The sequence below is a fragment of the Vidua chalybeata genome, chromosome 26 (genome assembly GCF_026979565.1).
Source record: "Vidua chalybeata isolate OUT-0048 chromosome 26, bVidCha1 merged haplotype, whole genome shotgun sequence".
NCBI classification, from domain to species: Eukaryota; Metazoa; Chordata; class Aves; order Passeriformes; family Viduidae; genus Vidua; species Vidua chalybeata.
Genome location: NC_071555.1, coordinates 5,710,735 through 5,736,835, shown reverse-complemented (window position 1 = coordinate 5,736,835; position 26,101 = coordinate 5,710,735). Strand labels below are relative to the sequence as shown.

Here is a 26,101-nt window from a genome sequence, read left to right as displayed (position 1 = left end):
GCAGAGGATGAGCAGCTCGAGCATCCCCTGCTGCCTGCAGGGACAGGCTCTCTGTGCTCACCTGCACTGGTTTCTGAACTTGGCATTTGTGCAGTGAAAAGCAGTCCTGGAATGAACAGTGACAAAAATGGGACTGCCCAAAGCTGCGGTTTGCACCTCAGGAATCCCAATGAAATCCTCGCCAGGGTTTTTACACTTTGTCTCTGCAGGAGGACAGTGCTTTAACAGAGGGGACATGAATCATCCTCAAAGAGGTTTGCACATGCTCTGACTTTGCTTTCAAGTGGTTTCATGTCTATTCCTCTTAAACTGATTGGAAACTGGAGAGAGGATGAAACAAGAGGATGTTTTCAGAGCCTGTAAACATTCAAGGGTGGATTTAACTGGGCTTGAAAAAAACTGGTCCAGTGGAAAGTGTCCCTTCCCATGGCAGGGAGTGGAACTGGATGAGCTGTAAGGTCTCTTCCAACCCAAACTATTTCAGGATTCAATGAAAGAGTGTAAACAGAAATGTGCCATCAGACAGCTCATCCTGACAGCAGATCCCACTGCTTGAACCAGACTGGTTTGGTAATACTTGGGCAGGGAATGGAACATAGAAATGCTTCACCTTCCTAAATACCTGAGTTCCACCACCACAGAGCAGCTTCCTCTGGAAAGTCAGCCAAAAAACCAATGGCATACTGAAAGTGACTGCCCCAGGACCTGGGGCTGCCCCGTAACCCAGCCACTGAGTGCTGTGAATGCTGAGTAAATGTAGGTGACTGAGCTCTGGCAGAGGCTGGGTTGCATTGCTGTGTCTGCTTTTGATTTACAAGAGTCAGCCCTGCATCCATCCTGCACATCTCAGCAACTTCCCTGAGAAGAGGAAGCAAAGCAGCTTTTGACAATGTTCACTCAAGCAAATAACAATTTTCTCTTTAAGAAGAGAAAAATTACCACTCTTTTACCACTTGCAAATTTGCTTTTCTTGTATTTACAGCTCCTTCCTGGCCAGACTCCAGTGTATGGGAGTGACCCACAGCAGAAATGATAACTGCAAGGGCATGATGCTGAAGGGTTGGAGTTACGCCACCACAGGAAATGCTTTCAGGAGGATGCTTTCAGTAGATGCTTTCGGGAGATGCTTTCAGGAGATGGTCTCAGGAGGATGTTTTCAGTAGATGCTTTCAGGAGGATGTTTTCAGTAGATGCTTTCAGAAAGATGCTTTTGGGATATGCCTTCAGAAGGTGCTTTTGGAAGATGGTTTCAGAAGAGGCTTTCAGGAAAATGCCTTTGGGAGATGGTTTCAGGAAGATGCTTTTGGTAGATGCATTCAGGAAGATTCTTGCAGAAGTTGTTTCATCTCCACCATCTCTGCTACTCTAGCTCAGCTACAATGACTGCACTGGTGATCCTTTCCCACTTGCTGGGCTTTGCTCTGCTCATAGAATCCAGACTGCTTTGGTTGGAAGGGACATTAAAGAACCCCAGCCAATCCCCTGCCATGGGCAGGGACACCTCCCACTGTCCCAGGCTGCTCCAAGCGCTCTCCATCCTGGCCTTGGATGCTTCCAGGGATGGAGCAGCCACAGCTGCCTCACCCTCAGGGGGAACAAGTCCTTCCTAATCATCCTCTCAGCACTGAGTCAGTGAGACCTTTCCTGGACACTTTGTAAGAGTCAATATTATTGAAATGCTCTTCCATTCTTAGTAGCAGGAGCTGCAGCTCTAGCAATAACTGCTGTCACACCTGGCTTCAAGTGCAGATGAGTGATGGCCAATTTTCTGCTGATTGTGAATTTGCTTTTGAAGTTCCCCACCTGCCCTAGAGAGCTGTTCCCTCACCACCCTGAGCAGCACCTGGGATCTGAGTCCCAGCTCATTTTCAGCAAAACCTCCCTTACATCCTGCCTGGCCAGAAATATCATCAGACACAGAACTACAGCAGGGAAACAGGCAGTGCCTGCTTTGTTCTTTCATTAGAACTTGATTTGGTGCTGTATTTAAACGTGAATTACTGAGAAGGCAAAGACAGGGCTCTGCTCCTCACTGACTGTTATTAAAACTCTAAATCAGGCTGCCTACGGAGCCATTCCTGCTACCTTTGCAAAATGAAACAGGGGATTGGCCCCTTCTGTCTCAGAGGGAGGGTGCAAGCACTCTCAGCGATCCTAATAAAGCCCCAGGATTTTCCTGAACCTGCCAGTTTGCAATGTTGTAAATCACCACAACAGGATTGTGGAGGAAAAAGACTTGGGAACATTCTTCCTAAATGATAACTCTACTGTAACTTGGACAAGCAGCTGCCCAGATCTCATTCAGCTGTAAATTCTGTGATGAATTTCTTAGGGGTAGAGATTCATACCCCAGAATTTCACATCCAGCCTAAAACTCCAACTCAGAAACATCCCCCTTGCTGGGACATCTCTGGAAGGACTGCAGGGACCATGGTGTGAATCCTGGTTTAACCCCTGTTGCAACTCAACCTCACACATCCTGGTGGGATGGGCAAAGAGAATCAGAAGGGTAGAAGTGAGAAAACTTGGACGGAGGTAAACATTTTAATAAGTAAACCAAAACCAGTGTGTGCAAGCAAGGCAAACTAAAGAGTCCATTCCCTGCTTCCCATCACAGGCAGGTGCTCAGCCATCCCAGGAAAACAGGGCCTCATCACTGGTACGGTAACTTTGGAAGAAAAACCCCATCACTCAGAATATTCCCTTTCTTCCTTCCCTTAGCTAAGAATGACTTCATATGGTCTGGGATATCCCTGGGATCAGATGGGATTAGCTGGGATTCTGGCTGTGCCTCCCCCAACTTCTTGGGCACCCCCAGCCTCCCCTCCGGTGGGGTGAGGAGTAGAAAAGGCCCTAACTCTGTCAGCCCTGCCCAGCAAAAGCAAAATATCCCTAGATTATCTTTAGCACAAATCCCAACCACAGCCCCAGACAACTGAAGGAAATGAACTCTCTCCCACCCACATCCAACACATGGTGGGATGGGGACATTAATCTATTATATTTAGGCTGATATAACTGTTTCAAAATACAAAAAAAAAAAAAAATCCAAAGTTTTGGTTTTGTTTGGATTTTTCATTGTTATTACACAAGGTTTAGGTTCTTTCAATTTCATTTTCCAGGCAGCCTTTTCCTGCCCAGATATAACTGACCAGCTTCACCACAAGAAGCTCTGACTGACCTGAAAATGCATTTCCACTGCTCAGATAATTGATCTTCACTGCTGTCTGCCAAGTGAGAGCACTGAGTCACTCCCACCCTCACCAGCCTGGTCACAGCCTCCCCCAGCCAGGCCAGTAAAGCTCTCACCCACAGAGAGGACTCAGCAGAGAGTTTTTTCCTGTATGATGGGAAAACAGAACCTTCCTTCATCTTCTGGAATGAACCTTCTGCCCTTCTATAGAGAGGAGACCAGCAAAGATACCGAGGTAGAGGACTGGTGATGCATTTCATGCCATCAGAGAATCCCTGAGACTGGTTTGGGTTGAAAATGACATTAAGGCTCATCCAGTGCCACCCCTGCCATGGGCAGGGACACCTCCCACGTCCCAGGGTGCTCAAGCCCTGTCCAAGCTGGCTTTGGACACTGCCAGGGATAGGGCAGCCACAGCTGATCAGGGCACCTTGTGCCAGTCTCACCACCCTCACAGGGAAGAATTCATAGACAGAAATGAACTTGGGTAAAAGATCTGTTTAGTCCAATTTGCAATTTTTTTCCCTCTGGAAGCGGACAAAATTATTCTTTAGCTTTTCTGAGCCTTTTTTCTCACCCATCACCTCTGGTACCCTCTCAGAGAACATATGATGAGCAAAGGGCTCAGGGTAGGACCCTCTTCTGTCACATCTTACACAAGCTGAAGGGACCTGTTAGACTGGGGCAGCTCCATGGAGCAAAATGCCTGAGCTGCTCAGCTCTGCCAAGAGCAGCTCTGGGCACTTATTACTGTACTGACTTAAATCACATCCAAAAGGAACACATGAAATTTAAGATGAGATTTGTTCTCTTGGTGTAGGAACAGCTCCTCTGGAGTAGATAGAATCCTGCTGAGAGTAAATGCCATACGAGTTCCTGTCCCTGCTGCTTCTCAGCCCATTGAATAACCATGAACTAAATCACCCAACGTTCACGAGGGGGGAAAGTATTAGGCCCATCCAGCGCACTGGGGAGCACAAATTGAATTACATGTTCCAAATTAAATTACATGTTTCATGTGGCCTCCAGCAAACTTCACCCCTTATCCATGACTCTGATTTCCATAAAGTTCTAATGATGCCACAGGACACATCTCCAGTATTTCAATCTGTCCCCACAGCAACTGTCCTTTCAGTCAGCTTCATATTTCTGCCTTTGGGAGGTCCCCCTGCAGAGCTATCTCCAGGTCAGGGGCCCCAGCACAGGAAGGATGTGGAGCTGCTGGAGCAGGTCCAGAGGAGGCCAGGGAGCTGCTCCAGGGCTGGAGCCCCTCTGGAGCCAGGCAGGGAGAGCTGGGGGTGCTCACCTGGAGAGGAGAAGCCCCAGGGAGAGCTCAGAGCCCCTTGCAGGACCCAAAGGGGCTCCAGGAGAGCTGGAGAGGGACTGGGGACAAGGGATGGAGGGACAGGACACAGGGAATGGCTCCCACTGCCAGAGGCAGGGATGGATGGCTGTGAGGATGGGGAGGTCCTGGCACAGGGTGCCCAGAGAAGCTGTGGCTGCCCCTGGTGCCCTGGAAGTGTCCAGTGCCAGGTTAGATTGGGTTTGGATCAGCCTGGGATAGGGGAAGCTGGGATTTGCTCTCAATACAAATACAAGCACAAGGTTTTTACCCATTGGCCCTGCCCAGACACTCCAACACTCCCACCCTGGGCACCCCTGGCAGCACTGTCCAAACCCTCCTGGAGCTCTGGCAGCCTCGGGGCTGTGCCCATTCCCTGGGGAGCCTGGGCAGTGCCAGCACCTCTGGGGGAAGAACCTTTCCCTGAGCTCCCCAAATCCCCCTGGCCCAGCTCCAGCCATTCCCTGGGTCCTGTCCCTGTCCCAGAGCAGAGATTGGAGCTGCCCTTGGGGAGAGCTGCAGCTCTGCTGAGCTCTGCCCTCAGCCCCCTCTCCTCCAGCTGAACAGGCCAAGTGCCCTCAGCTGCTCCTTGAGTCGCCCCTCCAGACCCTTCCCCATCCTCATGTCCCTCCTTTGGATACTTCCAACACCGTTGGATCTTTGGCACAGAGAGATCCCCCTGGGGACTTCCAAGGAAAGCTGTCCCATGTCACCTCCCAGCTCTTTGCAGTCCTTTGGCCCAGGATTGCAACTAGCTTTGAGATTGTTTTTTTTCTTGTTTTCCCAGTTCAGCCACTTGAGGAAGGACAATCAAGGTTGCCATGGCAATGGAAGGATGACTTCTTAATTTGTGGGATTCTTTAATTATTCTGAGAATTGTAATCCCATGAAAACTGCCTCCCTTGGAAAAATTCAGTTAAGAGCTGCACAGGCACTAAGGAGAAATTAAAAAGAAAGGAAAGCTAATGAAGATGGTTTTTGGGCAAAAGAATGAAAAAAAAATTGGTGCATTTTTCTTGCTTGTTTCATGTGCCAACAAGAACAAATGTCTGGTGTTATCCAGAAACAAGGGCCTGGAATGGGTCCTAAACTTGAATTATTCATGAGAAATTCAAGGTGTTTTTACAGACTTTCTGAGAAACAAGAGTATCAGGCAGAACTAACACATATAACTGAAAATGTGTAAAACTTAATGGATAACAAGTAGGATTTCAAGGGCTATTTAAATGGAGAGGCACCAGAGAAAATACAATTTTTTGGTACATTTTTTCATCCCCAAATCTTAAAACTCAACACACAGAACAGAAGCAGATCTGCTTTCATTTTGTATAGGGTGAAGAGACACCGTGGCTTGCTCAGGATGGGCAGTGAGGCACAGGCACAGGAGGATGAAGCCAAAGTCCCTGGGATGTCCCAGCTGGCTTTGGAGCTGAGCAGGTGCCACATGAGTCGCCTGTGATAGGAACACCTTGGGACCCCAATGAACACAGCCCTGGAGATGGGCTGGTGAATTGGTTATTGCAGAGAAGCTAGGAATATCAGAGGGAGCAGGGCAGTCTCTGAGTGCTGGGAAGCACCTCTAAAAATCCAGTATTCCCTCGCTGGGGCCTACAGCCTCCAGGGGAGTATTAATGTGCATTAATATTTCTGCAGGAGGAGGAGGGGGAGGAGGAAGGCACCTGGAGCATCCTCTCTGCTGCTGAGGGAGAAATCTTCCCCCCAAATCATTCTTCCAATGGAAAATGCTGGTTCAGCTCTCATGCCAATATGATGTTTTAATCATCGCCTTTCTTTGGAGGGAAATGTGCATGGAAATGGAGCATTTAATTGTCTTACTTTCAAACAGCTTTGTTGCCCAGAGCAACTCCCTGGAAGTGCCCAAGGCCAGGTTGGACAGAGCTTGGAGCACCCTGGGATAGTGGAAGGTGTCCCTGCCCATGGCAGGGGGTGGCACTGGGTGATTTTAAGGTCCTTTCCAACCCAAACCAGTCTGGGATTACATGACCTTTCTTTAGAAGGCATTTCATGCAGCCATTTGAATATTTTTTGTTTTCTTTCAAGGAGACTTCTTTTTCTTTTCAATTGCTTTCATTGCTTTAATTTTATACCCCATTATAAATCCAAGCACGATATTAAATGCATTGAAATAAAAATTTCAATTTTCTCTATATATTAAAAAACTGTTTAACTGAGCAAAAGCTACTCTGGAAGTGATCAGATTTAATTTCAGGGGAAACATCAACATCCAACATTATGTTCTTGTTTAGAAAGGTGGACTCCTTTAAGTAGCTGAGCCCTCTGCTCACAGGAGCTCTGTGTCCACACTTTGAAGACACTGGTAGTAACAATTTAAGTGACAAGAGAGTCCAAAAAGATTGGGGAAAGCCTGAGAAATGGAGGGGGAGTTACAGATCACGATTAACTTAACCAAAGTCCTTCTTCCAGGAGTCATTGTTCTTGGCCCAATTCTCCCTGGCTTCCCTTCCAAATGCCTGTTGTCCTTTCTGCCTTCAAAGCCCATGGCAAAAGCAGCATCCTGTGAAATCCCAGTGGGACACTGATGGGACATTTCCCTGGTGCTCAGTGCAACCACAAAATGATCTGCAGCTGGGCCAGGGAAGGATCTGGACCAGCTGAGGGAGCTGGGAAGGGGCTCAGCCTGGAGGAAAGGAGGCTCAGGGGGGACCTTGTGGCTCTGCACAACTCCTGCCAGGAGGGGACAGCCAGAGAGGTCGGGCTGTGCTCCCAGGGAACAGGGACAGGAGGAGAGGGAACAGCCTCAGGCTGGGCCAGGGGACGTTTGGATTGAAGATTCGGGGAAATTCCTGCATGGAAAGGGGTGTACAGCTGCCCATGGCCGGGGTGGAGTCCCCATCCCTGGAGGGGTTTAAAAGCCATGTGGATGTGGCACTTGGGGATATGGTCAGTGGTGGCTTTGGCAGTGCTGGGTCAACTCAGTTGGACTCAATGGGCTCAGAGGACTTTTCCAATCTAAATGATTCTATGATTGTCAGAAAAACCTCTTCTCTGGACTGCAGCCATCATTGGTTTTTTCGTTGTTTGTGTTTTTGTTTGTTTGAAATAATTTTTCTCTTCAGGCCCAGAGGGGAACATCAAAAACAACAGCGATTTCCAGGGTTAAGGAGAGGGCTCTGGCTCAGGGCCGTGGGGACCATGTACTGAGCCACATGGGGGACCAAAGCACCTAATTTTCTTTGTAAAACATCCCTGCTGTGTCTCTGAGGCCAGTCCTGCTTTTCTCATTGCAAACCCTTTACCTGGGCTGTGCTCCTGGGAGGGCTCAGGTGGGGCTGTGGAAGCAGAGGGGCTCACACAGGTCGGGACCCTTCTTCATCCCTTTTCCTTCCTCAAATAGAGGCGTTTTTCAGTGTTTCAGGGTGGGATCCCGAGCACTGCAGCAAGTGCTGGAGACACAAGAGGGCAGGCACAGACTGTGCAAAGCCCTCTCTCCTTTGCACAAACTGTGCCTGCTCTCTTCCCAGCCAACCTGGCCCTCTCCACTTCCCTCCATCTCTGCAAAGGGGTGAAAAATGGGATTTTCCTCAGGGATATGTCTCCTGGCCCTGTCTGGCTCTCTGCTGAAGCAGATTTGAAGCAGCATGTTCTGCGAGGAGCATCCAGGGGCTGAGACTGGGCTATGAGCTCCCACAGCAGTTCCTCCACCTGCCAGGGATGCTCCACATTCCGGGGCGTTCCGTAGTGCAGGTGTCCTTAGCTGGGCTCTGCCACCTCAGGGGGTTTATGGGACCAGCCAGGCTGCCTTATCCTCCCCCTGCGTGTCCCCTCAGAGGCGTTGTTCACATGGGTGGCCGGAGGGGCCATCAGCCCTTACCAGCCCTTGCTTCCCATGTCCCTCATCCTTGCTGGTGTTACCCCATCCCCAGCCACAGCTTTCCTTGGCTCCCAGGACATCGTAGCCGACGGCAGCTCTTGGGCACAGCCTGAGCCACCAGCCCTCAACAGAGTGGGACAGTGGCTGCCCCTGGATCCCTGGAAGTGCCCAAGGCCAGGCTGGACAGGGCTTGGAGCATCCTGGGATAGTGAAGGTGTCCCTGCCCATGGCAGGGGGTGGGATGAGGTGATCCCTTCCAACCAAACCATTCATGATTCCGTGATTTGTCTCCCTGGTTTGTGCCCATCCCCGGGGGCAACGGAGCAGAGCCAGTGCTGGAGCCGGTGCCGGAGCCGGTGCCAGGCAGCTCTGCTGGGCACGGGGCTGTTCCCTCCAGGCTGCAGTCAAAGCTCCCTGCACAGTTCAACAATAAACGGTAGCAGATGGTTTATGGTGTGAATTACAGCAAACGGGATTGCAAAGGCAGCACTAACGGGGAACAAATGAAAGCATTAACAGGGAACAAATGAAAGCATTGAAAGCATTAACACACCGCCCGGCCAGGCATGGGGAAGGGAGAGGGATTTGCAGATGGGCTGGGAATGGGTAGGAAAGGGAGTCCATTCCGGCCAGGGATTTTCTAGAGGGAAGGGTCTTGTCCCTGACCATGCAGGGATGATGAGCACAAGGGGAGACCCGCAGTGAGGTCTGGAGCCAGGAGTAAGGGTGCTGTGACCACTCTGCTGCTTTAATTCTGGGCCATAGCTTGTTTGGGTGTGCTCAGCTCTGCCTTTTCCACCCTCCTGGAAAGGGCACCACAAGGTGCAGGAGGTTTGTGCATCTGTCCTTGTCTGAATTTCTGTATAATGCAGAAGGAACACAGCTCTGTTTAGTCGCCAATGGACTGTATTGAGAGCCTGGTTTCACTCACAGGCACAGATGCAGGAGGAGGGACCATATTTTGCATTTCGGGGCTGATGTGGATTTCTGCAAGAGGAAACCAGACTCTGGAGGCAGCTCCTGCTCCCTCTGCACCCCAGCCATTCATGACAACAGGGTGCTGGAGCCTTCTGACTATGAAAGGAGGCTTCAGCTTCAGAGCAGCAACCTGGTACGAAAAGTCCTCCTGGGAAAACCAGCTCGGGGCTCCCAAGTCCTTTGTCCCCTCTTTGCCTCAGATTCCCTGGTGTAAAATGGAGAAAGTAGTGTTGTAGCAGGGCTGGTATGGGTAGCTCAGACTGAGAGATATTCCCATAGGAACATCCATGCTGGGGGATGCCACAGCTCCACTTGCCTTTGGCTTCCAAGGCCAAATGTGTAGACAGCAAAGCTGAAATTATCTTTGGGTGAAAGTCATCAGGGGGAGGATGGCTGGCTCACGGCCTGGGGACAAGAGTCTTGGGGGTCCATCAGTGAAGTCAAGCACCTGAAAGGTGAGGGGGCCAAATGGTGCAAATGGTCTGTTGTCATGATAACAGCACTCAGGGTTATAAATCCAGAAACTGGGCTCATTTAATCTTTAAAGGTGGCTGAGAGTCATGAGGCATTGCCCTGCAGGCCGTGACAGGCTCTGCCTGTGCTTCAACCCTCTGCTCCTGCCTCTTTCCAACTGGGAAAGTCATGTTTTGGGTGCTTCCATGCCCTGGGACCCTCACCTGCTGTAGGGCTGGGTGCTGTACAGAGACAGAATTGGGGTTTAATTATGATTCTGAAAAAAGCGAGCAAAACCCCTGCTGTTCATGGAGCCGATATGGAGGGGAGTTACTCCGACCCTGCTCAGACCCAGCACCTCACACCTCTGGTGTGGATCCCCGTCATTCTCACTCCTGTAGTCGCACCACGCATGCACCGAGGCACCGTCACAGGATCTGCAGCATCTCCTGGGTAGAAAACCCAGTTTTTCTCCCCTCCACCCCCTCCTTCCCAACCTCCCGGCTGAATGCACATCTGGGAGCGCCTTCCCCAAACGCATCCGTCACAGCTGCCCTCCGGCGGGCAAACAGAACATCTGGAGATCCTGCTGGTTCGGAGGCTTCCGAGCCTCGGGGGGCTGAGCCGGGGGCCTCAGGAGCTGCTGGGCACAGCCCCCCCGGCCCCGCCGAGGCACGGCCACGTCCAGACTCAGCCCAGCCTGGAGCTGAGGGTGTCGGGTCGCAGCTTCCTCTCCCTGCCCTGCCGCAGGGCTCCGGATCCATGTGCGACTCACGGCCCGCAGCGCTTCTCCCTGGAACTCCTGCAGGGCAGGAAAGCTTTGAGATAGACAGAGGAGAGATGAGAGATGCTACAGCCCCTCCGCTGCCGCTCCCCGGGTCTTGCCCTGACTGGGTTTTGCTCGGAGCTGCCGTGTGAAAGAGAAGTGGGTTAATGCACTTCTTTCTAATCTGCGTGTGTGCGTGCATGGAGCTGAGCAGCAATCCCCTTCTTTTCTTTTATCTTTCAGCCTTTCCTTTTATTTTTTAGCCTTTCCTTTTCCCTCTCCCTTTTTCTCTCCTATTTCTCCGGCTGAATTAGCTGCCCACCTTTCCCTTGCAAATCACACCGACAGCACGGGCTCGGTTTTCGGGGTGGTGTTTTCTGTCCAAAATGGAGAAGTGGGGAGGAGGAGAGATGCCTAAATCCTGCAGTCGCATCCCCAGAGTTCGGGGAGCATCTCCCGGTCGGGCTGAAGACATGGGGGAAGCAGCATCCTCGCCTTTCCGCGCTAGTTAACAGCCTGCGAGCTGCCTCCGCTTGTTTTAGGCTCGCTCGCTTAATCTCAGCTCCCCTCAGCGCGTGTGTGCTTGTGTGTGTGTGTGTGTGTGTGTGTGTGTGTGTGTGTGTGTGTGTGTGTGTGTGCAGGGGGAGGACTTTATTGCCATTGGCTCAGCTTTCGCTGCCCACCCACATCTCTTCCACATCACCTTGGTGTCTCCCTAAATAAAACCAGCCCTCCTTATCGCACCGAGGAAATCAAGAGCAAGAGTTTGAATGGATTTTATATAAATATTTACCCCGACGAAGCTACTGCTGAGCTCGTGGAATAAACTCGCAGCAGCTGGTCTCACTCTGCTTCTCTCGCCTGCCCCTGAAAGGATTTAATTACTTTAGAGAGGAGAGGGGAGAGATCCAGATCCCGGTTCTGGCTCCAGACTGACCCAAAAAGCAGGACCAGGATTTAAATGAACTATGGATCTGAAGGACAGCACCAGCGAGGGCAGCATGGGCAGCCTGCAGCCTTCCAGCATCCAGATTTTTGCCAACACCACTACGCTCCATGGGATCCGTCACGTCTTTGTCTACGGGCCGGTCACCATCCGGCGCCTGCTCTGGACCTTGGCCTTTGTGGGCTCGCTGGGTCTCCTCCTGCTGGAGAGCTCGGACAGGGTGGCTTTTTACTTCTCCTACCAGCACGTGACCAAAGTGGATGAGGTGGTGGCGAACAGCCTGGTGTTTCCTGCTGTCACCATCTGTAACCTCAACGAGTTCCGCTTCTCCCGGCTCACCACCAACGACCTGTACCATGCTGGGGAGCTCCTGGCTCTGCTGGATGTCAACCTGCAGATCCCCAACCCCCACCTGGCTGACCCTGCTGTCTTAGCCACCCTCCAAGAAAAGGCCAACTTTAAGCAGTATAAACCCAAAGTTTTCAGCATGCAAGAATTCCTGGCACGGGTTGGCCATGACCTGAAGGATATGATGCTGTACTGCAAGTTCAGAGGCCAGGAGTGCAACCATAAGGACTTCAAAACTGTGAGTATGAACAGACACGCTGCTTTTCTCTTCTCTGGGCACGTGGACTGTGGTGTTGCAGGACCAGGACAGCCCTGGAGGTCACTGGTCAAGCTGTGTGGGTCTGGTGTGGTGAGACAGTGGCTGCCAGGCTCTGACATGGCAGAGGAGGAGCAGGAGGAAGCCTGTTGAGCTGAAGTTTGGTTGTTGGAGTCCTAATGGGGGTTTTGTGGGGCCAGATCTGCAAAGAGTTTGTAGCAGGTCCAGCCTACATCCTGCGTAAGGCCCATGGCTCCCAGTGTTTGCTCAGGGTCAGATGGATGCTGCTGAGCATCACAGGGGGCCTGAGGGTCTCTTGCCATGGCCAGTGGATGTCAGCCAGCTGAAGGCAGCAGAGAGGGCTGGACAGAGTCAACAAGAAGGGCAGGTGCTTGGGGCTGGTCTGAGCAGTGTCCAGCTGTATTTCTCCAGGTGTTTGCAGCGTTGCTGGAACTCTGGAGGGGGAAATTTTTCTTCTTGTTCGTGGTGTTCATGGCTCATAAATCCTGGTTTAATACCCTAGTGTGGATAGCAGCTGGGTACCTGCCTGGTGCTGTCCTTCCTGTGCTGTGTTAGGTGAAAGGAGGAGAAAGAGAAGGAGAGGAAAAGCAGCTGAGAGGCTGAGCTCTGATCCCAGTCTGCTCTGAGACGGGGGGAGGTGGAGTGAGCCGGGCACTTGAGCATCCTGAGGGAAGTAGCTGCTGCTGAGTTTCCAGCTTCTGGCTGGCACCCTGGTGGCAATGCAGGCTGGTGTGGGTGCTGTGGTGGTAAATGTGTCAGTGTAAAATAAAAATGACTAGGAGGTTGTCTGGATGAAGTGATGCCCCTGTGTGCCACTGGGGCAGGTGAGGGGACCAGGCAGGGGGCTGCAGAGGGGGCTGAGCCCCATCCTGACTGAGCTGGGGGATGCTGGGGTCTGGGCTAAGTCTCACTGTGCTCTCAGGCCACGCTGCGCAGTGCCTTGGCTCTGTGATCCTGGAGTCAGGAATGTTACAGGTTTCAGTGGTTATTTCTTGGGAGTGCTGCTGCTTGTTCTGCTAATTATGGTGTGTCCTGCAGAGAGCAGGTCCTGGGCAGGGTTTGTGATCCCCTGGTTCATCAGCAGAATCTTTGGTTTTGGGAGAAGGGAATATTTTCTGTCTGTGCTGCTTTGAATCTCCGAACAAATGAGTCCAACTGACTCCAGCTCCAAAGTCATTGCCATCTCCTGGACTGTGCTCTCTTTACACCTCTGAGCAGGAACATAGAATTTCATGCCTCAGTTGTTACCTGTGCATATCTCTGATGCTGCGTCTATTTCAAAGTGGATATTCAGGCAAAACGTTCCCTTGTTTCTGCTCCCTGGGCAGGGGTTGGGTCATCCAAGTTGTAGGAAGGTGTCAACCAAGCTCCAAGGAGAGGAGCTTGCTAAAGAAAAGCCATGTGTGAGCAAGCCTGGAGAATGGGATAAAAAGGGAGAAACAGATGCAAAAGTCCAGGGAACAGAAGGGTCAGGAAGTGAGGTCAGATCCCAGGAGGATGGACAGACCTCTCTTGATGGTAGCAAAGTGAGGGGAGTGGGAGCTATTCTGCCTCTGGACTTGCTAAAAATGAAATAAGAACTAGCCAAAAGCAAAAACCTCAAAGCCGGGGAGCAATGAGCAGTTTCAAAGCACCTGCTGGGCTTAAAAAAGGACTTTAAAAGACAGAAGACAGGAGCTCTTGGCAGCCCCCCTGGGACCCACCAGGGTGTCACCTCTAGCTATTGAGTTTTTGAGAAAATTGCTTCTGAAACAATGATTTTACTTTTTTTTTTTCTCATGGGGATACTGTAGTTTCCAGAAAGACCAGAAAGACAAACATTCCCCATCTGCCAAATAAATGCTCTGCTAAAACAGATCAGGGCAAGCTAGAAAGAGACAGGCTATTATGGACTGACAGTGTTTGTCCTTGTCAAAGTGAGAGACTGAGTGCAATACTTCAGCCCATTCTGTGAAGCAGCTCCTACCTGAGCCAGAAGACAACATTGTGTCTCACAGAGGCAGGGCTTCAATCTCACTGACTCCAGGTGATCCCCCAAGTTATGGAAATCCAGGAAATAGCACTCAACAGGGACACAACAACCCTGTTTTTCTTCCAGATTTTACCTCTCAGATAAAAGGCAGGAAAAAGTGCCTGTTTGAAGGATGAGTAGGTGTTTCCAAAGGGAGAATGCTGTAAAGGTCTATGAGCTGCCTCTAGGCTGAATCAGAACCTCATGTCCTGGATGAATTTTGCATTTAATCACCACCAACCTGTTGCAGCTGCACACGGGCTCACTGACAGCACATCCATCCTGCTGCAGCACCTGCTGGAGAAGAGTCATCACTGAAGCCTGATTTGTTTCCTGAAGGGAAACAGGGTGTAAATCCCAGGACAGTTCTGCAATATGTCATCAGGGTGAAAAACTATGAGGGTTTTATATACACTCCCCAAATTCTGGCAGTTGAGAGCAGAGGAGGCAGGAGCTTTGCAGCAGAGGGCTGCACCAAACAGGAACTCTGCAATGAGGTGCTGCTGGAGGAGTCAGTGCTGAGCTGCCTCTGGTCAGCTGTGCCCTCTGGTGCATGGGGGTTTTGTGTGCAGGGTGTCTCCGAATAAAGCCCACAGTGCTGCTGCTGCTGCTGCTGCTGCTGCATGGAGAGCAGGAGCTGAAACGGCAGCATCATCTTTGAAAACACTTAACTTTACTCTCCTTCCTCCTCCACTGTCCTGCTTATATCCTCTGTCACTGCTTTAATAACAGGACTTGAGCTGTGTTTTCTCTACACTTCCTGTTCCTTCTCCCTCTAATACCTCTCAGACAACATTTCCCATATTAAGGTTTGCTCATTGCAGTGAGTAGCCACAGCTTTTTTGCAGAAATATCCCAAAGGGAGCAGCCAGGTCTTAGCAGGATGTGCTGATCCTGCACTGGCATTGCCACACAGAACAGCAGAGAAGACAATGCAGAGCTCTGTTGTAGGCAAAGCCAGTGAAGAAGAGAAAATTGGCAGAACATGCTTTAGCAAAGCCATTCCCTTGGAGTATGTGAAGGAGGAAAGCCTGATAGCAGCAGCCAAGGAAATCCCCTCCTTGTTTTCTGCACTGCTCCCCACAGGAGGTCCTGGTTGGAACTGGCCTCACAGATGGCATTTTCTGGGAGGAGCTGTGCTCCTGCTGCTCAACGTGACATCAAGGTCTTCCATCCCACTGCTGCTGAGCCTGGCAAAGCTTGGGCTCATCAGCCCTCGCCGCACCACTGTGATGTTCTGGGAGTCCCTGTGGGTGTGTGCAGCAAAGCCTCTTTCCCAGGGCTGCTGGTGTGGCTTGTGGCCTTCACTGTTCCAGCCTGGGATGATGCTGGGCAGTCGCAGGGGACACTTGCAGGAGGATTTTGTGTGTGGCCCAGCAAATGTGGGGGGCAATGGGGAGAAAACCTCTGAAAACTTTTTCAGCCCATGGGGCAAACATAGCATGAGGGATGGGATGGCTGGGAGTGGATACTGGGAATCTAAGCAGCAGGGGAATGGGATCCCTCAGTCCCTCCTTGATGAGAAATGCTCTCCAGCAGCACAGCCCTGCCTAGCACAGCCTGGCCATGGCTCTGGGGGCTGTTCTGGGTGTCTGTTCTGGGTGTCTGGGTGGTACTGCATTCCTCAGTCGGGTCATTTGCTAAACGCAGTGTTGGGCTGTGCTTCCCCGTACATCCAATCATTCCAGCTAACACAAACTTTTCCCTTGTGCCTGCTCTGCCTCATCAGGTGTCTATTTGTTGCCAGTGGTCATGACAATTGAAGGATAGAATTCATTTATTTTCAATGCACATTCTTCTGACTTACAGGGTGCACATAATGAAGTGTGTCTCATGTGATTATTGCTATTTTAAGACACAAATGTCTGTCAATCTGTCTGGCTTTCTCTATACATATTTTTTCTGCCCTTCTTTCTAGTGTATCTATCAGGCCAATGTTTAGTGAATAGTTTTGGCTTTTTAGACTAACTAGTCCATTCTCATCTGTTATACAACTTTCACTTTCTTCAAGAAAAAAAGTCAGGATAGTGCATACTTGATTCAGAAAAACATTACATTTCTTATTTAACAATTTTTTTCTGGAGAGTCACAACTTCTTCCAAAGTTTGCTCCAGAATCTGAGATGCCTTTATGAGATGTGCAATAATGAGATGTGCAATTATGAGATGTGCAATTCAGTGATAACTTTTACACAGATGGGCCAGTTCTTCCAGTAGGAAATCACGTAGGAAATCCAATAGGTGTCTGTGGAGCCTTCCCAGTCTGCACTGGAATATCTCAGTTTTGCAGGTGCTGTTGAGGGTCTGGGTGTGGGCACAAGCACAGAGGGAGTGCAGGGTTATAATAGCAACCCCTGCCCTTGGGAAGTGCAGACCCTCATTCCACCCAGTGGTTTTCTAGATTAAATTTCTCTGTCTTGTAAGGATTTATGGGTATGGCAGTTCCCTGTTACACAGATGGGGTTTGTATTTCCTTTATTTATCAAAAAATGGTAGGATAATATTTTATATTTTGCAGGAAGTTTCATGGATGGATTCGAGTTGGGATGAATGCTCATGAAAAACCATTCTTGGGTTGGAATGGTTAATAGAGTTAAAATCTGATGAAAGCTGTGGAGCTTCAGTGGGGCCTTTTCATGGCAAATCCAGTTTTAAATCCTTTAATACTATGTGTTGGTTTGGCACAGCCTGGTTTTTGGTAGCAGGGGGCCACAGGAGTAGCTTCTGTGAGAAGCTGATAGAAACTTCCACCATGTGTGACAAAGCCAGTGTCCGATGGCTCTGAAGATGGACATGCTGCTGGCCCAATTAGAGAGGTTGGTAACACCTCTGTGATAACAGAGTTAAGAAGGAAATCAAAACAACACCCGCCAGTTTTTTCCCAGGGGTGGCATGGCAGCGCTGGCGCCATCCCAGTGCGGCCCATGGCGAGCCTCGCCTGCCTGGCTGCCCCTGGCCAGCTGTGCTGCCAGCAGAAGGGCAGGGCGGTGGTGGCAGCCTCCCCTTCCCTCTCCTCCATGAGGAGAGGCATTAACTGGTGCCAGCCGCCACTGCCTGTGTGGTGGTGGTGGGGCCGCGTGGCTGGCAGTGAAAACACGATGAGCAATTCCCCAGTGCAGAACCTAGACAAGATCAACTTCTGGGTGCTGCAGGATTTTGCAAGAATCTTTGAATTGGTGGAGCTTGTTGGTGATGGTACCTATGGGCAGCAGTTTTTCTTCTAGTCAGAGAAGAGGACAAAGTGAGGACATGTGAGGGAAACCACACAACAGCACCAAGGTCAGTGGAAAAAGAGGGGGAGGAAGTGCTCCAAAGCACTGGAGCTGAGATTCCTCTGCAGGCCATGGTGAGGGCTCTGGTGAAACAAACTGTCTGTCCCCTTGTAATGCATGAGGTCCATGGGGGATGCAGCGATCCACTCACAGCCCACGAGAGAAGTACTCATGCCAGAGCAGGTGGATGCCAGAGAAAGCTGTGATCCAGTGGAGACCCAAGTAGAAAGAGAGGACCCTGCTTCTAAACTAGAGCAGCCTGACTTTAGAGGACTGCACCCCGTGGATGAGTGACCCATGCCACAACAGTTTTGGGAAGACTGCTTACCTGTGGGAGGGACCCCATGGCACAGCAGAAAAAAGTACTCCTCTCCCTAAATGAACAAAAAAAGGTCTGGAGTGATGAACTGACCAAACCCCCCATGCCCTGTCTCCCTGTGCTGTCAGTGGGAAGGAGGGAGGGGCTGGGAGTGAAAAAAGGTGTTTTAGGGGCTTATTTTACTTTTTTACTTCTCATTATCCTCCTCTGACTCTGTTTAAAATAAATTTACTTTATACCTTTAAATTTAAACCTCTTTTTCCCTCGGAGTGTTTTTCTCCCAGTCCTTACCTCAATTCATGAACCTTTATTAATTCTTTTTTTTTTTTTCTCCCTCTCCTCTGCCGTACTGTAGCAGAAGAAGGTAAGCGAATGACTTTCATGGATACCTGGTGTTTGGCCAATATCAAACCATGACAGAAGTGGGCTGCAGGTTGTTAACTTGGGACATTGGTGCTCCACATTTAGGATGCTGATCTGACTGCAAACCTGACCAGAACAGTGACAGTCCTCCTTAATGGTCTTTGAAAAGGGCTGTGTTTGGATGTGTTTTGAGCTGTTTCTTAGCCAGGCATGCTGCCCTCCCTCCCTCAGGCTTTGGGATGGGGAATAATTTAAACAAGTGGAAATGTCAGGAACAGGCACAGCCAAAGTGTCAGAGCCAGTTGGAGAGCAGAGGAGGATGGATGACAAGGGAGATGAGGTGTGGGGAGGGCCCTGGGAGAGGAAGGACAAAGAATTTGTGCATGTAAAAGCCAGATGTGGGCTCAGCTTCTCTTGCTGGAGCAGCTGGCACTTGGTTTGGAGGAGAGCAAGAACCGCTCCTCACTTCTGAGTGATTCCCATTTGTTAGAGTTATTTATCAGGAGTCCAAAAGAGAGCTCCTCCATCCTCCACACCCCACCTGCCTGGGGATTTGCACTCCAAATAGCAGCTGGAGCTGGAGCAAAATGCAAATCCCACCCTTGGAATGGGGAAGAACTGCTGAGCAAGGAGGGTGTCATTGGAGTTCCAAGGATAGAGGAGATGTTTGAGAGCTGCCAGAGTTTATCAGAATTGTCCTGGGAATTGTGTGAGGCTTTTCTTAGTGTTGGAAATACCTCTGAGTGCAGCTTCTTGTGCTTCAGCTCATTTCTCCTGGACAGACACTGAGAACTGAAGTGCCCAAAGCAGTGGAGAGCCAAGGTTGTCAACAACAGAGAACAAATCTGATAACCATCTGGCACCATGTCCTGGTGCCTCCTTCGTCTGTGGCTCTCTGTGACTAGCACAGTTGATGTCACAGGGTCTCCCTGACAACTGGCCTTGGATGAGTTCTCCTGGGTACAGTTTTCTGTCTGCAGTGGGTGGAGGGTGAGACCACAGGAAGCTTTCACATGTACTTGTGCTCTCTCTACAGGAACCAGACTTAGTCTATCATGTCCAAAGCTAGAAGTAAAGGCCAGGAAGGACAAGGAATATATAAAAAACCCAGCATGGTTTCCAGCTGGAGAGGTAAAGTAGAACAACATAGCTTGTGTATACCCCCCATGCAAATGTCCCTTGGAGTCTTCTTGGCAGATAATAAACAACCTTCCAGATGTCACCTCTTGAGGAATTTTTGTGTTTATCTCACCAGATGCAGTGATACCCTGGGAAAAGTCACGGTATGACTGCTGTGGGTTTACTCTAAACCCTCCCTGAGAGCTTCTGAGTACCAGGTCCATGATCCCCATGGACAGAAATGGGTAAAAATCTAAACCAGTTGTCATGAATTCAAACAGGAGAAATTCCCACTTGATAAAAAAGGAAAACAGGTCAGACTTCAGTGGGGACCTCTGGCCTCTTGAGATCCCTTCCAAGCTGAATTATGATTCTGTAACAGAAAGCAGGTGAAGACCTTCTGGGTCTTAAATCCTTTTGCTATTTTTGGACCATCTATTTTTTTCATAGAATCCTGGAATGGTTTGGGTTGGAAAGGACCTTTAAATAATCCAGCTTCACTCCCTGCCATGGGCACCTTCTACTATCCCAGGCTGCTCCAAGCCCCATTCAGCCTGGCCTTGGACACTTCCAGAGATCCAGGGGCAGCCTCAGCTTCTTTGGGCATCCTGTGCCAGGGCTTCCCCACCCTCCCAGGGAAGCATATTTTCCAAATATCCAAACCTGCTCTCCTTCAGTTTAAAGCCATTCCCCTTTATCCTGTCCCTACATGCCCTTTTCCAAAGTCTCTCTCCATCTCTCTTGGACTCCTTTAGGCACTGGAAGGGACTCTAAAGGAGATCAGTCTCCCCAGAGCTTCTCTTCTCCAGGCTGAACGGCCTTGCAGGACCTTGCACTTGGCCTTGATGAGCTTTGTGAGGGTCACACATTCCCACCTCTCCAGCCTATCCAGGTCCCACTGGATCACATCCCTTCCTTCCAGTGTGTCACACAGCCCGGGGTCATCAGGTTTGCTGAGGATGCCCTCAATCCCATTGTTCGTGTCACCAACAGTGATGGAAACCACAGCTCTAACCCTGAGGAGCTCTGCCCATCTCTGTCCTGCTCTTGTGCTCAGTTCACCCTCATCTTTCTTGAGAAATGAAAGCCAGTTTGAGAAGACGATCACCTTCCTCTCTGTGAACTCTGTGTACAAGTTTGCATTATTGACCTAAGGACAAAAATTGCCCTAAAATGCAGAGCTGCTGACAGCTCTGTCTGCACTGAGCATTGAGGCATTCGCAGCTCTGATTCCATAATGAGTCCACCACAGTTTCTCTGAGCAAACCCCTGTCTTTTCCGATTTCCTGAAACTATCCCTATTTGCTTTAGAAGCAGACAGTGGTGATGAAAAAAAAAAAAAAACAAACCCTCAGATTCATCACTAAGCTCCTGCTGACAAAAAATGTGCCTGGCAACTCCCGAGAAATGACAGGATGGGGAGATCATGCTCGGCATTTCCATCTCTTCTGGCAGGGTCTGGAGTCCCTCATATGCCTTCCCAAAGGCATTTGTCACAGGATTTATGCCTGGAGTGCCATCCAGGCTCAGGCTGGCCATGCAGCAGAATTCTGCATCCACTGGCATGGTCAGGGTGAGGGCAATAAAGGTGATAAGCGATTGTGATAAGGTAGGTGTGAGCAGTGTGTCAGGTGGTTGTGTTGCTGCCACAGCTACACCAGCTCTATATGGGACTCAAAAATACAAAAAGCATTCTGCTTACTGGGCTGGTGAGATCCTGCAGCGTTCTGTAGGAAGAGCTCTTTGGGAAAACAAACCCATGGAAAACTTTCTTGCTTACAAAGTGATGACAGCTATGACAGGGCCGGGAGTGGGGAGGACTCAGATCTTCTTGAGGGAGGAAATGGTGATCTGTGGCTAAATGTGAAGGTTGTGAAAGTCCGTGTCTATTTTGACACCTGCATCTGCTGAGAGGTTGTGATGAAAAGCCTTAACAGGTTGACTTTGTTGAGGGATGAGTGCACCAGAATGGTCCTCTAGTAGCTTGTTGGGTCTTTCCGACCTATGGAAATCTGTGAGGAAACCTCTCAGGCACCAGAAGCTCAACAAGCTAAGAGGGAAGATGAGGTAGATGAGGAGGTCATGTCTGACTCCATCTGCCATGGATTAATGTATGAGACCTGTGCCAGGAAAACAAAATCGCCCTTGGAGGTAAAAGATACTGAGAGTAAATTCAGCACGACTGACACCAGTGTGCTCAGGGCCATCAAGAACCAATTTCCACCCAGCCATGAATATTTACAACCAAGCACATGCCATTGAAGAAAAGCTGAATTGTTTTGATCATTTGTTGCTGTTGTGCTTTGGAAGGAAGGATTAAGCCTGTGTGTTAAGGCAAGGAGTTGAAGTGAAGGAGTGAAGGGTAATGGAAAATGCACATATATTTGTTCAGGGTGAGATGGATGAAAGGAGATTTAATCTGCACTTGGATTTCCCAGAGGAGCCCATCCAAGGGAATGGGACCATCAGGGATTTTCATGTGCAAGAGGAGCTGCTCAGTTGTCTGCTCCAGTCAGAGGAGCTAGTTCTGTTTTGCGATTTCCTCAGAGACTGAAATTTGAAAAGAAAATCAGAAGTGAAAAAGACTGAGTCAAATTTCATCTCCTCCTCAGGTACTCCCCCTCACTGGTCTGACCTTGCGTGAGAAGGGGATTACAGGCTCTTGTCTCGTGCCAGGTCTGTAGGTTTCGCTTTCAGTCAGTCCAAAGGTTGTCCAGAGCTCACTTCCAGTGTGAGTTTCTTGGGAATTGGAGTTTTTCCTGAGGGAAACTGATAGTCATGAGTCTGTCCACCTTGCCTATATGAAAAGAATCCCAAACCAAAACCCAAACCCCCAAACTAAACCACTGAAGGTCCAAAAATTTTAGAAACTTTAGTGGGAACAAGATTTAGCTTCTCTATAAAATTGAGTTTTCATTGTGCTGTTTCGGTGGTGATAAGACTAATATATAAATGTAATATGAAGATGGGCATGAAATTAAAGTAATGTAAAATGAAATTTAAATTAAAAATTATTAAAACTTATTTTGCTTTTTAAAGGTTTTGTCATTATTAGAAGAAGAAAATCAAAGCAACCCATTTAGACTTTTTTTGGTTTCTTGTTCCATTCGTGTTTTTCAGGCTCTCTGAAGTCCCATGCTCGTGCAGTGGAGTTGTGCAAAAATTTCACTTTATGAAAGGGGCTGAAACCCACAACAAACAGTGAATGCCATCCCATAACAGCGATTCAAGCTTTTGGTTCACCTGAAGGTTTGAGGGACATTAATCTTAGGCCAGGTGAAGAGAATAAATAAACTCCAGCAAATGCTCTCTGGTGATTCAGCTGTGTTACTGTGAGAGGGGTAATTTAAGGGCTCCGGGACAGGAGACTTCTCCCAGCTCAGTAGAAAATGATGAGCTGGAGCTCTGGAACAGCGGGAGGATAGGACAGGACAGGATTCACATGAGGTTGCTCAATGACAGCCCAGCAAACATCACTGCAGATGCCATAGGCAGGACTAAATTAATTGCAGAGGAGAGTTAATGAGCAGTGGGAGGAATTAATAGAAGCTCAACCCTTGATTATCTAAACTTCCAACACCACACTCCACTGCTCCCTGGCACTGAAATGGATGGTGAATCCTGAGACATCCAGGAAAGTCTCTCCATCCCTTCCAGGGCCTCCTGCAAGGCTTTGGTGTCACCAGGGCTATGAACTCCTCAGCAGCTCTCCAGTGATAGAGGAACCTGTGAAAGCTGAACCAGGATGTTCGAGAGCTGTCAGTTCAACCTTGAATGGGGGATGGAATTATATTTTGGGAGATGGGGGGGACTCTCAGCCATCTGTAATAGGATGGTTCAGCTGAAGAGGACCTTGGATGGGAGCTGACATTCACCACCAGATTTCTTGGTGTTTCTGTGAATAGGTGAACCAGAATTCTGCTCAGAAGTACAGTTTCTGTTCATCATACTGGTGCTTTTCTCTTGATATTCTGCTGGGATTAGGGTTAGGGGTGGGGATCAGGATCTCACAGAACACAACAAGTCGTGTCCTCTTCAGCTCAGGAGCTGCTGGGGTGGGGGGGGGTACAGCAGTCACACAACCCTGATATATTAGTTTATTCCTTTGAAGCATTTACTGTTTGGGGAATTTCTTTTTAATGAAAAGTGGCAAGTTTTCCCATAAGGCTTTGGGAAAACTGCTGCTCTGGTCATTTCTCAAACAATGTTTCCATCTAAACCAAACTTTATGTAAAAGATGGGAACAGTTTCCACGGATAGCACGACCAGGGTGTGGAGATCATGCTGGGGAGAAGGAGCTGCTGTGCTGGATGTTAAGATTGATCCTTGTTGATTGAGCAGCATTTTTAATCCTCTACCCTGGCCTCAGATGCTGCAGCCACCATCCCTTCTGCAGATACTGCAGGATCACTCTAAACAGCCATTAACTAATGCTTAATTATGATGAAGCATCTCCTGAAATACCTGTGACTTCCACATGAATAACAAATGGATTTGTTTCTGTCAGGTATGACAGGAGTTTGGAGCTGATCCACACCAATCCCAACAAGTCCCCCAGTAATTCCAGGACAGGCACGGAGAGAGGAGGTGCTGGGGTGTACATGGCAGTTCAGGACAAGCTGTGGGAGGAGACAAGTTCCATGCTGACAAAGCAGTCCCAGTTTATAGAACCCCAGTAGAGTTTGCTTCCTAAAGACATTGAGGGTGAGATCCCTCTGTTAGCCCCCACAACTGCATCCATCCCTGCAAAAATAATTCTCTCCTCATTATCTCGTGGTAGAACAAAAAGACTCTCAGAGGTCAGTCTTGTGATGATGTCTCTGTACATCTGCATCTCTCCAGGGAAAAACAGGTCAAGAGGGAAAGGATTTTTCTATGGTGCTTATGCATGATACCAGAAAAATGTCCAAGTGTCTCCTGGGATGAGATTTTCCATGTAAAAAATGAAAGCTTTTTGTCTTAAAGCATTTCTATTTTCCATGAAGTTAACTCAAATAAAAATCTCAGTGCAAAATAAATCATGGAAGCCCTGGGATGCCTCATTAAATGGATCATCTGGTTCAGAATGAAGTAATGGAAAAAGTGATGCAGAGATGGGGAACTTTTCACCATGTGCTGCCTCTACATCTTGCTCTTGTAGGTCAGCAGGTTCTATTGCACCCAGCTTCTATTTTATATGGGTTTTGAGGCAAACCCTGGTGTCATCTGAGGTTAGTGAGGGGGAACCCTGAGTTACATATTCAAGTCTGGCTTTCCCTGAATAGAGGGATTTAATTTACTGCTTTCAAACGAGTCCCCTCTTTCAAAGGGCAGTCAGAGCAGGATGCTTGTGACAGCCCAACGTCTGAGCTTTCTGGAGATGGTTTTAGGCTTATTTCCTGATAAGATGAGGTTTCAGCAATTTTCCTCCATTTGCAAGAAGAGGAGAAGTCTCAAAACCATGTGATTTCTACAAGTTTCACAAAAGCTGGCAGCTGGGAGAGACCCAAACTGGAGCCCAGGGAGGAAAAGCAGGGTCAGTGCTTGTGTTTTACATTGTATCTGACAGGGACCAGCTGGCCAACAAACACATGTGCCCCACTTTCTCCAGGAGCAGCCTGGCAGTAATGAGACAGCTCACACTTCTCTGGCAGCACAGCAAAAGCAAGATCAAAGCAGGATGCAGAGAGCTGTGCTCCCTATGAGACACAGGGAACCATCCCAGGGGAGGTGTGCATATGAAGGCAGGTCCTGGGTGTGCAGGTTAGCTCCTCCTGGTTTCTTCTGATGCTGTAAGGAACCTGGGACAGAGCTGGGAGAGGTTAGAAAAGAACAGGAACATGAGCTTCATTCATTTTTCTGTTTCAAATTCTGAATAATTCCAGCACTGGGAGTAGGCCCACGGTGCTGCAGGTGCACTGCAGGACTCTGAATGCCTGGAGTGACCTCAACTTTGCATCCCACTCCTCAGGTCCCGGGTGGGAAATCCTGTCCAGCTCGGAGCCTCCACAGCCCCCGGCCAATCCAAGGCTCTCACTCCATTCTTTGGATTGGCAATAAAGCTGTCATCTCCTTGGGGCAAGCGCTGCTTTTCTGGTTTATGTTTGCTATTAAATATTTATTATTAAAATTGATTAAACTTTAACTAAGGGAGGGGAATTGCTTTAACCTGCTTCAGAGAATGACGTGGGCTGTGATTTTGTACTGACACGAGAAAATCCATCATTCCTGGTTGGAAGGAATTGAAACCAAACAGATTTTTCTACAAATGTCTTCACTCAAAAAGCATTCTGAAAGCCTTTCTTACTGCATTTGCAAACCAGGTACACAGAGTACCTGAACACCCCCAGCTACTGCAGCTCTGCAAACCCCAGAGAGCTTCTGCAAGTGCCTGCAGGCTGAACAGCATCCTGAGGTAAAGTGTCCACCTCCCTTCCACTTTGGAATGCTGTTAAATGCTGATGGGTATTTCTGAGCCTAAATCACTCCTCCTTTGGGGGTGCCCGTGGCTGTTTGTTGGAACAATTAACTGCAGCATATTTTCCTCCCATGTTTCAAGCCCATCTAACACCAGGTGTTACAGCAGAGTTACCACAGGTAAACTCATGGACAAACTATTTCTGGAGATCAAGCAAGGGCAGTTCAGTTACCAGGGGCAGGGAAATGTGGTGTGCATTTATTTTGTTGTAAATAATGTTGGTTAGTACAGTCCCCATTTGCAAAGTAATATTGAAACATGGGGAAGAGCTGTCAACTGTAAACACAGTTACTGTGAGTCCTCTGTGTATTCTGGTATTTCCATGGTTTGTTTTGGGTTTTGTTTTTTTTTTTTTTTTTTTCTGTCAGGAGGAGAAATAAGTGTCTGAGTCAAGTATGTTCTTGT

General features: G+C 49.1%; 1 protein-coding gene and 1 long non-coding RNA gene across 3 annotated transcripts in view; one reads left to right on the top strand and one right to left on the bottom strand.

Annotated features, from left to right (window-relative positions):
- Positions 1-11,317: 11,317 nt before the first annotated feature.
- Positions 11,318-26,101, top strand: part of LOC128800075 (acid-sensing ion channel 2-like) — a 410,654-nt gene continuing 395,870 nt past the window's right edge. The window contains 1 exon segment of the mRNA XM_053964969.1: positions 11,318-12,117. Coding sequence (XP_053820944.1) covers positions 11,554-12,117 — 564 coding nt within the window. The 5' untranslated portion in view covers positions 11,318-11,553.
- LOC128800076 (uncharacterized) lies at positions 13,361-18,987 on the bottom strand. 2 transcript variants are annotated; one of them, XR_008434912.1, is made up of 4 exons: positions 18,858-18,987; positions 17,767-17,812; positions 14,409-14,461; positions 13,361-13,569 (listed from the first exon to the last, which is right to left on the bottom strand). It is a non-coding gene; the product is annotated as an uncharacterized LOC128800076 (long non-coding RNA). The 2 variants fall into 2 exon arrangements; XR_008434911.1 differs by lacking the exon at positions 13,361-13,569 and having other exon boundaries at positions 14,298-14,461.